The sequence below is a fragment of the Argiope bruennichi genome, chromosome 4 (genome assembly GCF_947563725.1).
Source record: "Argiope bruennichi chromosome 4, qqArgBrue1.1, whole genome shotgun sequence".
Lineage (NCBI taxonomy): Eukaryota > Metazoa > Arthropoda > Arachnida > Araneae > Araneidae > Argiope > Argiope bruennichi.
This window is the reverse complement of record NC_079154.1, coordinates 19,307,813-19,322,529: the sequence shown is the minus strand read 5'-3', so window position 1 is coordinate 19,322,529 and position 14,717 is coordinate 19,307,813. Positions and strand designations below refer to the sequence as shown.

General features: G+C 32.5%; 1 protein-coding gene across 1 annotated transcript; it reads left to right on the top strand.

The window, feature by feature from the left end:
• Positions 1–914: 914 nt before the first annotated feature.
• Positions 915–7,766, top strand: LOC129966745 (zinc finger protein 43-like). Its single transcript, XM_056081299.1, has 2 exons — positions 915–974; positions 5,826–7,766. The coding sequence occupies exon 2, from the start codon at positions 5,847–5,849 to the stop codon at positions 7,641–7,643; it is 1,797 nt and encodes a 598-aa protein (XP_055937274.1). The 5' UTR covers positions 915–974; positions 5,826–5,846; the 3' UTR covers positions 7,644–7,766.
• The last annotated feature ends 6,951 nt before the right edge of the window (positions 7,767–14,717 follow it).

Below are 14,717 nucleotides of genomic sequence, written 5' to 3'. Positions count from 1 at the left end.
AATAATTGCCCAGTCGGAAATCTGCCACGGATTTAATTAGAGGGATCCCATTTGTTCTATAACTAAGAGCTACGAGAGAATCTAATTAGAATGAGACGTAAGCACCGATAAAGAACCTGTTAAAAATGGATTTCAATGATCTCCTTCCTTTTAGCCCTACAATGCATGATTTTTTCACAAATATATATATAATGTTTATTTTAAATAGATGCATATAATTCAAGCACATTATTTTAAAAAATTGGTTTTTTTTTTGTGAAATTTCAAAAAAAAAAAAAAGTAATGTGCCGAGTAGTTACATTATAAATTAAACTCTATCCCAGTGTCACAAATTACATTATAATAATCCTAGTAAAGATAAAAGTCCCTTTTTTTATCAAATTATTTTTTGCGCTGCAAAAAAAAGAAAAATATTTTGCTAGTATTTTTAATAGTAAAATTATTCGTACAACAGTCAATTTGGTAATTTTCTTAATTTCCAGTTCAAATTTAATTCTAGTACTGCTATTGCTATATATCGGGCTTGTCTACAAATTTTTATCAAAAAGCATTTACAAAAAGATTTCCAAACATTCATTACCTTTCGGAACAATCATGTGAAATTTATAAATGGAAATAAAAACATGTAGTCAAATGGCTACACGATGCACTGAAGGATTAAGTCTTTCGGAGCCAGTTTAAAGTAACATAATCTGATATGAATAGAAAAATTAAACTTGGCGTTATTATTCTTTAAATAAGTGGCGATTTTCAATATTCTTCAATTATGGCAATCACTTTGTTCTTTTTCATTTCAGATATGTTCTCTGTGAAATACAATGAAACTCATATCGGGTTTTATTTGCGTGCACACTTGCAACGTAACAAAATATTTATTTATTTAGATAGACTACTCTCATGAAACTGGTCTAAGGAATCGATGAATTGTTAATAAAGAATACAGAAATTTTATCTCATTTGGAGTAAACATTTAGGTAAGGAAATTTGATATTTAGTAGCATTCGGAAATGATATACATTAGCAATGAAATATTATCAAGGAACAAGCCAAGAAATATTTGAAGATTGTTCACTGTACTCAAAGATTTTAATTTATGAAATAACGTAGTTTTATCTTAAAATCCAGAATCATGATATCATTCATCTAAATCGTTTAAATGACCTCAGAAATATTTTCTTTAAATTAAATGAAATAATTTGACATATTAAAGAAAAACCAAACTTTTCTACCTGCCTCATTAACAGATAAATTTTGTATGATATTTTTATGATGCTTTTATTACTCTGAATGTCATACAATACCTTGAAGATATCACGATAATTATATACCATTTTGTGTTGTTTGAATGCCATTGTTCCTTCAGAAACTACAAAGTTTTCAGGATTCCGGTTTTCAAGGTTATTATAGCTGTTTTTAAATTCCTATCATTTTTCGTATCATAGCGAGATAGCAAATGCATCCTTTTGAAACTTATTTTTTAATTCCTTATTTGATTAAAATAAAATTGATCCATCTTTTTAATTGAATCGACCTTTGACAATATATACGCAAATATATAACTTCTTACGGATGAGCTCAACTAAGGTATTTAAAAAAAACCAACAGCAGAAATACTTTAGATTAAGAAAACTTTTAAACTCTTAGAATTATCTACAATTAATAATTCTTTCCCCTAAACTTGAAAAACAAATCTTAGAATGTAAAGAATGCAACAAGTGATGTGGGCAATTCTTAAAGAATATTTTTATTTCTGGACATGTATATCTGTATCAAATTCTGGATAAAATCCATTAAAGGATAAATTGACCGTTGATTGGTGCATTCGAACGTATGTGAAAGCATTAACTAAAAAATACAAAAGGTTATATTAATAAAGGTAATTTTGACATCAAACAATAAATACGTTCTATTTTCGACATATTTGGGTCGACAGAAAGACACCAAAAATGCATGCTTGCTTATATCCACTACTTAACGCATCTCAAAGTGTGCAATGAAAGGGTGGGACAACTATTGCTTACTTTGAAGACCTACAACATATATAAAACTGGACATTCAAATGATGCAATTCAAGATCTGATAAACCATTGGTGGAACCAGCGGCAGTGGTCTCCTCAAATCATTTTCGCATATTCTCTACCAAACTTGTCATGTCAGAGAACGCCTTACATGGAACTGGTGTACAACAATTACGAAATATTAACGTTTAGCATTTTAACTGAATCTATCGTGTTCGTACATAGCAAGTATTTTGACTATTGATTCCTGTCTTGCTGTTAATAGTATCCGAAAATTGAATTTGTGCTTTGGGCGCGCTTTTCCCAACTTATTGAAATAAAAACTTGACAGAAAACTACACTTATAGTCACAAAATCCCATGCCAAATTTGATATTCTTTGATTGTTTGATGCGTCTTAGAATGATCGCGTTTACATACGTCTGAAAGTGCAGACCAACAGATGGTCAATCCCCTCTTGGATTTGACTTAATACACTTCAATTGATAGGTGTCAAAGCTATAGATGTTAAATCTGTGCTCCGAATTTTATCTATCTAGAGCTCTTTGTTTTGTAGTTATTGTGTTAACTTATATTCGAGCAGACGAACAGAGACTTATTCTGAACAGATTTTACTCAAAATTTGATAAAACTTTGCAAATTTTGGGTATCTGAAATTTGAACCGTCTAGCTCAAAGCGTTTTCAATTTCTCTTTGTCACAGACAGAAAGACGGATATTTTCCAAAAACATGTTTTTCCAGCTAAGGGAGATCTAAACCATGGAGATTCATCAAAATCTCGAGCTCGAATTTTTTGACGATTACTATGCTTTATCTGTACTATGTATGGGAGAAAATAAAACCGAAGATCTGATTTACTAGTATTCTTCGATAACCACATATACATGTTAAGACACCTAATAAGTAACCAGTTGATTTTTGTTTACTTATTCTCTTCCCTTCTTGAATGGATCTAGAACCATTTGTTGAATGATACAATTCTTCGTTTATCATTCGAGAAATCGATAAGATAGCGATATTATCAATAAATATAAAAGAAATCAATTAAGAAAATGGATTTTTTTACTGATTGTCCATGTCTAAGCTGCCACTCAAAAATTGGGTAAATTAAACAATTCATATTAAAATTGACTCAAATTTGATCAGGTAAATAAATCTTTTCAAATAAAATTGAAAAGAATAATAACACTTAAGTTCTTTTTTACCGAAATGGAGGTTAGTAAACTTAAAGAAATCGAAGCTGGATTTTTGAATTTTTCACAGAAACAATACTATCAAAAACAGCATGCAACTTTACAAATAGAAGGCAAAATAGTACGCAGTATAAACAAATCAGCGAGAGCAATCTCTTCAAAACTTTCCCCGCATACTCTTTTATAAAGATGTTATCCCCCAACCCCCTCAAAAAAGTGTGGAACTTCGGTAAGACAAATAACGCATTGGAATATAATAGTTTCGAAATATTAACCTTTGGCGAGAATTTAGTATATTTGCTGTATCTACCTTTCCAACCTTGGCGAATTTTTTGGTGATTAATCCCTGGAATGTGGTTAATAATACCCGAAAGACCAGTTTATGTTTCAGACGCGTTTTTCCAATCGATTCAAACCTAAATTTGGGACAGAACTATAATTGTAATCGCAACGTCACACGCCAAATTTGATATATTTAGATCATTATGTTTTTGAGTTATCTCTTTTACATGCTTCTAAAAGTACAGATACACAGACGATCGAGGGGCCGCGGTGCCCTGGTGGTAAGGTCTCGACTTCAGAACCGGAGGCTTTCAGGTTTGTGGCCCGATTCCACCGAAGAACCGTCGTGTAAGCAGGTCTGGTGCGTTTTAAATCCGTCGGGGCCAAACGTCTTCCCACTAGTGTGGTATGGAAGTTTGGAGAGGAGGGAGTGCCAGTTGAGATATCGTCCTCGTCATCTGACGGTGGCTCAAAATGACGAGGTCCGTTCCAAAATAGCCCTAATGTTGCTTTTAAACAGGACGTTAATTTAACAAAATTAAACTAAACAAACGGTCATTGCCTAATTGGATTTGGCTCAAAATTTGATAAGTGTCTAAATTATAGATAAAATTTGTATACGCAATTTCAACCACCTGATTCTCTTCGTTTTATAGTTATTGTGTTAACTTATATTCGAACAGCTGAACAGACAGACTTTATATGAATGAATTTTGCTCATAAATTTATAGAAATCTACAAACCACTTGCTAAATAATCTCAATACCATGTTAATGCCCATATTATCTGTCATGCCCGTATGTTAAGAACTTTGAGTTCAGGAACTCCATGTTCCTCACATGCTTCAAATCGGCAAAAACGTTGAAATCTATAAATTTGGTGAAAAGACCATATACCATATTACATTCGTTTAGCTCAAAGCGTTTTGAAGTTATCTTTGTCACTGATAGAGAGACTCACAGACAAATTGACATGCCAAAAATGTGTTTGTTTTTTTTAACTCAAGGAGGTCTAAAATGTGAGATTTGTCTTGTGTTCAAATTTTCTGATGATTACTATACTATCTGCATATTTCGTGTATATGAGTAAGTGAAAGACGTCTTAAAACAAGTGTTTGAATGTTCTTCCTGTCCAAAGCCATGCACACTTCACATGTTATTTATGCAGCTGTGTTTTCAGCTATTGTAAATTTGTTTTCGATTATTCCTGTTGAGTGTTTTATTACTTGATTCAGTAGCTAGAAATATTTCATTTTGCTTTTCAAACTCCGTTTGCTATAGTAACCAGTGGACATGGTCTCTCGGAAAATTTCTCGCAGATTGTGAAGTAAAAGTTTTTACCCTTGCAAAAAATATGTGGACCTTGATCTAGGCCGTGAATGCTCAGATTTTTGTTTTCTGTGTGCCGAGCATGAGCATTTTGTGCTTCTTAGTATACTGAAGGAAACCAAGTGTGCATTTTGGTTCAAATTTTTTTCCAAGTATTCACTGGATTGAATACCGGAATAAAAAATTTAACAAAAGATCCCATATCAGATTTCAACTATCTAAGTCTTACAGTTTAAATAATCACGTTTTATTTCATTTTCATCGCATTATTTTTTTTTTTCAAAAGTTTAAATAGCATTCTGAAATCGGTTAAAAAATTATTCAAATTTTTTATACTTTAACTATTTTTTAAACTTGGAAAAGTAATTCGATGCATAATTATTCATCTTATACAAGGGCTTATGCCTTATTCTGAAAAATAAATATATAGATAATGGTTTTAAGTTGAATTTCTCTGAAAAATTAATCTACGTCTTTTTACCATTCTGTAGGCGTTTTCAACAATCAAAATTGAAAAATAAATAAATAAAATGTCAAAATGATGCACTGTCCTGAATGCTGAATCACCATCCAAGTGCAAAGATTAAAAACCATGTATCAAATTTTATCGATTAAACGCTTTATATTTTATCGTCATCGTGTTCACAAATTGTTTGACAAACATTGATTTTTTTTAATACAGTTTACTCGTTCATTTTAATGACTAAGATTTAATAAATTTTTAAATGAATTCGGAATGAAATGTTCGGAAAAAAAGGATAAAGCGGATTTTTTTTTCGCCACTTTCAATGTCTGCCATTCCAAAATCAAAATACGGGTTATTGCCAAATCTCTGAATGGCATTTATTCACTGTATTACTTCTATTGAATTTTTCATCTTAAGAGTACAATATTCTACTATTCCATAAACTTCAAAAACTTTTTTTATTTTTGTTTTCAAAAACTACAATAATATTCCAAAATCGGTTCAGAAAGTTATTCAAATTTTCCTTTTCTTTTTAAAAGGAAGAAGAATCTCCTGGAGATATGGATGATCAACCTCTTCATTTCAGCTCAACTAAGAAATCTTGTCCTGCTGCATCAGAAGGTCAGCAGAAATCAACAGAAGGAGAGAAACAAACACCTGTTGTCGGAAAGTCTTCTTTACCACTTAAAAAGAGAAAATTTGAATCAACAAGTGCAACATCAGATAGTGCTTCCGGGTTGATTCATGAATCTTTACTTACAGGGCCAAACAAAAATGTGGAAAATGTTTCAAAAGAAGACAGTGTTCTGACAAAAGATCTCTCGGCGAGTTCAGGAGAAAAAAGTCATGGAGCTTCTGGCAGCTCATCTATTATAACGGCTCAAAAGGAACACAAATTAACTCAACATTCAAGCAGCGATGATACGGCCAGAAAAGAGGATACGATCGAACTTTCAAAGAGCGCTGGTGCAAGCGAAAATAGTGATTTTTCAGATCAAGAATCTTCTTCAGATTCTGATCACGGCCGACCCTACAGCTGCAATCATTGTAATAAAAGTTTTGATCAGCCATTTGCTCCTGCATGTCACTTTCGTATTGATGGAAAGTATTTCATATGTAAATACTGCGAAAGAAGGTATCACCAATTTCCAGACTTAATAAAACACATTCAGAAGCACGCTGGAAAAGGAGGAACGCCTTTTAGTTGTCCAGACTGCAGCAAAGGTTTATGTAGAAAAGTTAATTTGAACAAGCATTTGACTATTCACAGACCGAACAAGAAAGATTCGGGTAAGCATACGATGATTCACGGAAACAGCCCAAAGACAGACATGGAAAAGCATGAGATTATTCATGGAGATAGTCAGAGCAAAGTAGGCCTGGAAAAACAAATGACGATCCATGGAAACAGCCCAAATAAAGTAGACCTGGAAACGAAAAAGATGATCCATGAAACTTGCCAGCGCGAAGCAAGCCAGGGAAAGCATATGACAATCCAAGAAAACAGCTCGAACAAGCCGGGCATGGAAAAGCATAAGATAATCCATGGAAATAGTCCGTGCAAAGTAAACCTAGGAAAACGTGTGAAGATCCAAAGAAAGAGCCCAAATAAGCTTGACTTGGTAAAGCAGAGGGTGATGCACGTAAAGAGGAAAAGTAAACTTAATCTGGAAAAGCATAGGATGATACATGGAACCAGCCCAAATAAGGAAGCCCTGGGAAAGCATAAAATTATGCAAGGAAATATCCCGAAAAAAGTAAACGTGGAAAAGCATATGACGATCCACAGTAACAGCCCGAGCAAGGTAAATCTGAAAAAGAAAAAGGCAGTACATAAAAATAGCCCAAAGAAAGTAGACTCGAAAAAGGTCACGATGATCGGAGGAAATAATCCGCAAAAGATAGACTCTGAAAATAGCCCGAATGAAGCAGATTTGGAAAAACATAGCATGATTCTTGGAAATAGTCCAGACAAAATATATCTGGGACTGCCTATAACAATCCAACAAAAAGCCCAAAAAAAAGTGAATTTGGAAACGCATGTGACGATCCACAGTAACAGTCCGAGCAAGGTAAATCAGGAAAAGGAAAAGACAATACATTTAAATACCTTAAAGAAAGTAGACTCGAAAAAGGTCACGATGATAGGAGGAAAAAACCCGCAAAAGATAGACTCTGAAAATAGCCGGAATGAAGCAGACTTGGAAAAACAAAGCATGGTTATTGAAAATAGTCCAAACAAAATATATCTGGGACTGCCTATAACAATCCAACAAAAAGCCCGAAAAAAAGTGAATTTGGAAGCTTATGTGACGACACATGAAAATAACCCGCACGACATAAAGAAGAATGAATGACGATTCACAGATCAAGCACGAACAGACATAAAATAACATATAATAGTTTATTACTGCGAGAAACTAAAAATTACTTTGAAAAACTAGTTTATTTTACAAATGTATGACTTTAAGAGATTGTATATGTCCTTCTGAGTAATTTTAAACAACAAAGATTAATTTTTATCTTAGTGTTAACGGTAAATTTTTTAAGATATCTTCTGACAAATGATGATTTAATACTTGTTTTTAAATTTATCATTATTTCATTAACTATTTGACTGCGTAAAATTATATTAAATAAATTTATTACTTGATTGCTGTTTTAAAATTATTTCACAACTCCTGATTTCAGTTTTTAAATTCTTAACTCAGTAGTTGATTGGTAGATGATTCATATTGAAGAGATATCCAATTTTGGGGAACCTGGACTTCATTGAAGGAAGAAATAATTTTCATCGATATATTTTTATTTAAAAAATTTTCCACCATTAAACATCTGACAATTTTTAATGGTAGTTATTGCAGTTTCTTTATTGGAATTTATATTTTTTTAAAACTTCTTTAAAATGTTATTAGTTCTAATTGTTACAATATTCATTCAAAATTGACCTTACCACCAGGCCACAGGGGCCTGATGGTAAGGTCTCGGCTTCGGAATCGAATTCAGGTTCGAGACCCGATTTTATCGAAGAGCCATTGTGTAAAGCGGGTCTTGTGCACTTTGAATCCGTCGGGCCATAAGTCCTCCCGCTGGTGTGGTACGGAAGTTTGGTAGGGGGTGCCAGCTCAGGTGTCATCCTCGTCATCTGACCGCGGTTTCTAAATTACGAGTTCCATCCCAAAATAGACCTAATATTGCTTTAAAACGGGACGTTAACATAACTAAACTATATTTGCCCTTTAGTAATGAAGGGAATCTATTTCTAGTTGTAATAATCCGCCAAAAATGTTAAAATTCATACAACACGAAAAAATAACTGGGCCATTTAGAAGCTAAATAGAATAACTTCATTTTTTTTCAAATTTTAGTATCAAATAATAATAATAAATAATTAATTGATATAATATTAAATTTTTGTATTGGTAATAAGTTTGCCACTAATCAGAACCAAGCTCCCATAATAAAAAAATGGCATTGGAAAATAACATATTATTTAATTCAGAAACCAATTTAATTAATTCCATGATCGTATCTAAATCTACATACTCACACCACAGCATGCATTATATTTCAATCACTACCGCAATTTGTATAAACCGCAATATGGATAAAAATTAGAGCAAAATCGATTGAAATGAAACTTTTCATCAATTGCTATAGCTATTTGCCTAATGATTCTAATCTCGTCATTATCGAGCCATATGGGAAATCATTTAAAAATAATATTTGATCCAAAAGACTGGTACAATACAATGAAAATTATAAGAAAAAAGGCATCATTTGAAATTGTTTAAATTACTCATCAAGATTTATTCTCAAGAAATCCATTAAAAATACAACCGCAAAAATACAAGAAATAACAGGTCATGTCTGAAAATGCTAATTCAAATAAATCGGAACCCACATCCTGCAATTCATCCATGACTTTAAAGAAGATCGAGAAGTGGATGCCTGTAATACGTTAAACGCCACTCCGATACTGCCTCTTTTATGTTTGGCCCTCGGTCTCCGCCGTGTACTCGCAGTTTAGATTCATTTTACACTCAAGATGTTCCCTATTTTAATGAAGTCCATTAAAATATTTTTATTAGGAAAATTTAGGTGCATTTTTTAATTTATTAACAGAATGCAATTTTTTGTTTTATATTGAATTTTATACTGTCAGTCACTGGCGACTGTCGCGATCTTACGGAAAATTTAAAGCCAGTCATTGATGATTGACATGGTTCTTAACTTGTTAATATTAGAAAATTTATATTTGGTTGATCAGTAGATCTAAAAAACGTAGATTGAGATATCAGCTTTTATTATATATCCTACTGTGACAATGGAAAGAGGAAAGATATGATGAGCGTAATGAAATAAATTCTTCAGATTAAACAGAATTATGATAAAAAAATTAAGATCAAATGTCAGCATGATGGGACTTAAATTGATTGATTGATTTCCAATCTAGTTACTGTTGTTGTCATAGACAAGCCCGTTGACAAAGACAGGGATTTTAGGCCGAGAATTTTAGTGTTGTTTCAGTAGCGCCATCTAGGGCTAAGAGTTCGATTTAGTTACCCATGCATTATGCGGGGCGGACTTCATTCATTCATACATTTCATTTACTCTTTCACAGATCGTAATTTAGATCTGAATCAGAGAACAATCGCATCTGAACCAGTACTCCCATTGGTATCGTCTTGATTTGGAGGACTTTGTGACCACGGCACATTTATACGTGCACCAGCCACTTTATACACGGACAGTTTTCGGCCGGCGGGGTTCGAACTCACTACCTTAGGGATGATAGTTAATGTAGAAGACATAATTTATGCTGCATAAGAAACATTTTAAGTAAATTATTAATAATAATAATCGTAAAGTTTTTAACAAAAAATATGCGATAATATATAAAAATTCCTTTGAAGATTGTATTTGATGTTACGATTACTTTTTCATTTGCCAAATCGATTCACTCTCCCAGTCAAGTCAAAAAATTAATAATAATAGCTACATTTCCAAAGATGTACTATTTCATATATTTTATAATTCTTTTAATAAAAGTTACATCTGCAATAATATATTCTGAGACGTTAATTTGAATTTATATTGTAAATGGAAATTTTAAAAACAAAGTAAGGTAATTGGGAACAAAGTGTAATTTAGGACGACGTACATTACCTTGACAAAAATCATGATATTTCTCCTAATAACGTTTCAGACCTTCTTTTTCCCAGAGAAGTGCAATGTAAAGTTTTTACATTCATTTCTAGACCACAGACACCATTAACTCTTTTCATTCTGAAAACATCAACTTAATAAATTAGTTTTAAATCAGAGAAAATGTTTTATGTTAAATATTAGGAAAATTTAACGTTAAGACATCGATAATTAAATTAGTTTGCTAAGCGTTTGACAAATTATACCTTCTAATGGCAAAATCGGAGTTTTTATTTCAAATTTTTTATATACTTTTAATAGAAAAATAATACAAAATGCCGAAATTCTTTTTTTTATTTGGCATACAATCCACTTTATATAAATACTAGCTAACCGGGCAAACGTTGTTCTGCTTTATAAATTATTTCTATTGAATATTTTGGTTGTTAACGAATGCATTGTAAAGTGTGGGGATGCGATCTATGACAGAAAGAGGAATGGAGTGCTGTAAACGATGATCGCCGATAAAAACTGAAAAACACCAACCATTCATTTTCTGAATACAATGTATTTCATTAACGTAACTAACATATACATTGTTTGATCTCTTAAAAGTTAAACGTAAAGTGAAAAAAGTAATATATTTTTTGTCCTAAAGTATAAAAATGAAATAAAGAAAATCAATATTCGTTTCGAAGAGCAATGGAGTGTACGATATTTTTTCTCAGTCCGTCTTTAGCCAACACAAATAAGCTCGATGTTTTGCACACGCGAGAACATGCCACGTGTGAAAAACATGGTGTTCCCAAATCTAAGCCGCAAACAGACATCGTTTGGCCTTGCGACTTATTGATTGTCACTGCGAATGTGAATCTAATAGGAAATTGAATGCGTTTAAATTCGATTGGCCCGTCTGTGAGAATCATTGGAATTCGTGGCAGTAAAACATTTTCGGCTCGGAATTTACCATTCAAAATGATGGCTTCGATAACGTTTTTCATCAATTTTTTAATGACCAATCGCGTGTCATTGCACAGTCAAGGTGGGTTCAAATTCCGAAGTAAAATAACCGGAGATCCGACTTTCAGTCGTAGAAGGTGTGATGACTTGCTTGGCAAATCCAGTGAGTTCAAAAACTCTGTTGAATAATTTACAGCTTCGTTAACATGACAAACTGTATCGATCGATTTGTATGATACCAAGTCGCCTGGCAACGACTGCTGTATTTTAAAGTTTAAATCGTCGACGTCCACATTTTTACGCAGCCAAAACGGCTCTTTCGGCCAGCCACTCATGATTTATGTATTATGTGCGTACATCGGGAAATATGCGGTCAATGAGAGCATTTTGCGAATCAACGATAGTGCAGAAATAAGTGGGCAATTTTATGTATCCAGTATTTTCATAGACAGCAACTTTTCCATCCCCGATATCTAACAATTGGTCCGAGAATGTGTCAGCAGATGGATCTTGTAGCATTTGGACGCCGTGTTTCTTTTTAGCTGGACTTTTTCAACATTACGTCACAGTGCCGATGATTTCAAGCAAGCGTTGATCTCCTCAGCGTACGGTGAACGTGGATAGGAACACCCTAATTACCTAGCGTTATGAAATATACTTTACGACCTATTCTCATACCTGCCAAATACACATAAAAATTTTCATGAAAATCGGTCGAGCCGTTTCGGAGGAGTTCGAACACAAACACTGTAACATAAAATTTTTATATATTAGATTTTGATTTTTTTTTTACATGTTCTGTTATTACACAGCGATTCACATTTGAGATTAATGATCGTAAAGCTGATAAAAGAAAGGATGCAATCATTATTTTGAAATTTGATATAAGGATTTTGATTCAACTCTTAAAACACGATACGGAGGAAGTACCGATTAGAAATCAGAAGTACAGCCATAAGTTATCTGTAAAAAATCTCTCACGGCAATCCCTCTAAAAACAGTAAAAATCGCGGCAAGCACACATTGATAAAAACTACCAGTCTGACATTTAATGGATAAGTCTTATTACTGACTCTTTGAACTTCCCGAAGGCACACGGATAATAAATACTGAATGACCGGACCGCCGCAACAGCATTATTGGCGGGAACTGTGGTTTGAGTCCTAAGGGCCGTCACTTGCCACGGTACAACCCTTCTCTTGGGAAGTACGTCCCGTCATCGATGGAAGGAGATAGATTTCCACCTTTTCGTGAACCTTCCAAGGTGGCGAGATCCAATCACCGTAACAGTAAGAATCTCATCCTCATTTCGAGGTGCCCCCCTCCGGGGGAACACGTTTAATGGCTAAGGATACTTTATACCATTTGGAACAGCAATGTGTTGTTCTTTAATTTCTTTTATCACTTTCTATAGTTATAATAGCAATCTTCTACTCAAAATGGTGAAACACTTTGTCCTAAGCCAGAACTTATTGTTGGCATCCTTGTAGGAATGGAAATATTCAAATAGATTAATATGCAAGTTGGATATTTGCAGAGTATTGAAAAAGCATAGTGTTACAAAAAAAAAAAAAAAAAAACTAAAAATATATAAAGATTTTTTTTAACAAAATGTTTAAAAAAATGGTATAATTGCAATAGTTTTAATAACTGTAATAAAAAATCGATAGTAACATTTTTGGAACGATCGTTTTTTGTGCTCATTCACACATCGAAAGAAAGAATTATTTAAAGTTTATTTCTATATAAATAATAATAGATTAGTCCATGTTAGCAATCATTGAATGTATAAACTATTATATAGATTTATAGCATTTGAATAGAAAATGGATGATCAGTTTAACCCATTATTTGCAAGATGAAGAATGCATTCATTAAATATTCATTTAAGAACTCTATAAAAGTTTTATGTTATTTGGTTTCCAATTATTTTTATGCAAATTACCTCAATAAGGCATAAAATAAAATTACATATAGTACTAGTTTTATTTCTGATAATGTTTACATACAAGTTAACGCCATGTTTTCATCCAAGGCCCCGCAAGGTAAAGTTACGGCTACGGTTACAGTATTAGTTTTCAGCTGTTCTTCAAAATATTTATTTTTAAGCTATCACATTACATACTCACCTCCGATAGATAAGAGATCTATTGGATGTTGGAGGTGACCATCGCATGCGTCTTTTTACTGTTAACTCTCATTAATGATCAGAGATATAATTCAAATAATTCTTCTTTCATATTCTTTCATTGGTTGAGTAAAATTGAATAATCGCTAATAAACACCTAAGGATTCCGCTTAGGTTTCAGGGTATCAAAAAAGAACCCATATCTTCATAGAGATTAGAGATATAACAAACATTGGCGGAAGCTATGAGTATTTGGATGCCTTGGATTGGGCTCGTTGTGTATTCATTTTGGATGCTTTAAAAAATGAATTATTCTTTACAATGCTTATGCTATTCTTTGACAAACTGATCGACACCAATTTGATTCATACCTGATATCAGTTGCAGATTTTAGGTATTTGAGGTGTGCATATTTTGAAGTCTTCTCTTTTAATGAACACCCTATCACAATATTATAATATTGTAAGGTACTAAGTCTATCGAGAAATGGCGAAAGATACCGTATAAATACGTTGCATTAATTACGATTAGTTAATATATTTTCATATATCAACATATTTTGGACTTTATCAACGTGTTAGAGACTTATTGTATGCTATTTTTTATTTTAATAAATTTGTAAAGACTGTATGAATTATTTATTATGATTCATGTTTTCATACAATGTTATAGTATAAGCAGTCTCTTGGCATTTATAAATAATGCTAATTAATAAATTTAATAAAAAGTGAAGGAAAGAGATAAGAACCTAATAAGTTATGTTTTGGTATATTTAATATTTTATTCATAGAATATGGTTTTAAAAATTATTTATTTCAGCTAATTTTTATCTACCTGTTTAAATTCTTAAATAATTGCCCAGTTGGAAATCCGGATTAATGTTTAATTAGATGGATCCCATCTGTTTTACAATTAAGAGTTATTAGAGAATCTAATTAGAGTGAGACGTGAGTATTGACAAAGAACCTGTTAAAAATGGAACTTTAGTGATCTTCACTTTAAGTCCTTTGGAGCCAATTTAAAGCTGTAAGTAACATAATCTTATATTAATAGAAAAACTAAACTTGACGTCATTATTCTTTAAATAAATGGTGAATTTCAATATTCTTCAATTATGGCAATCGCTTTGTTTTTTCCTATTTTGATATGTTCATCGTGAAGTATATTGTCGTAGATATTATAGTATAGAACTCAA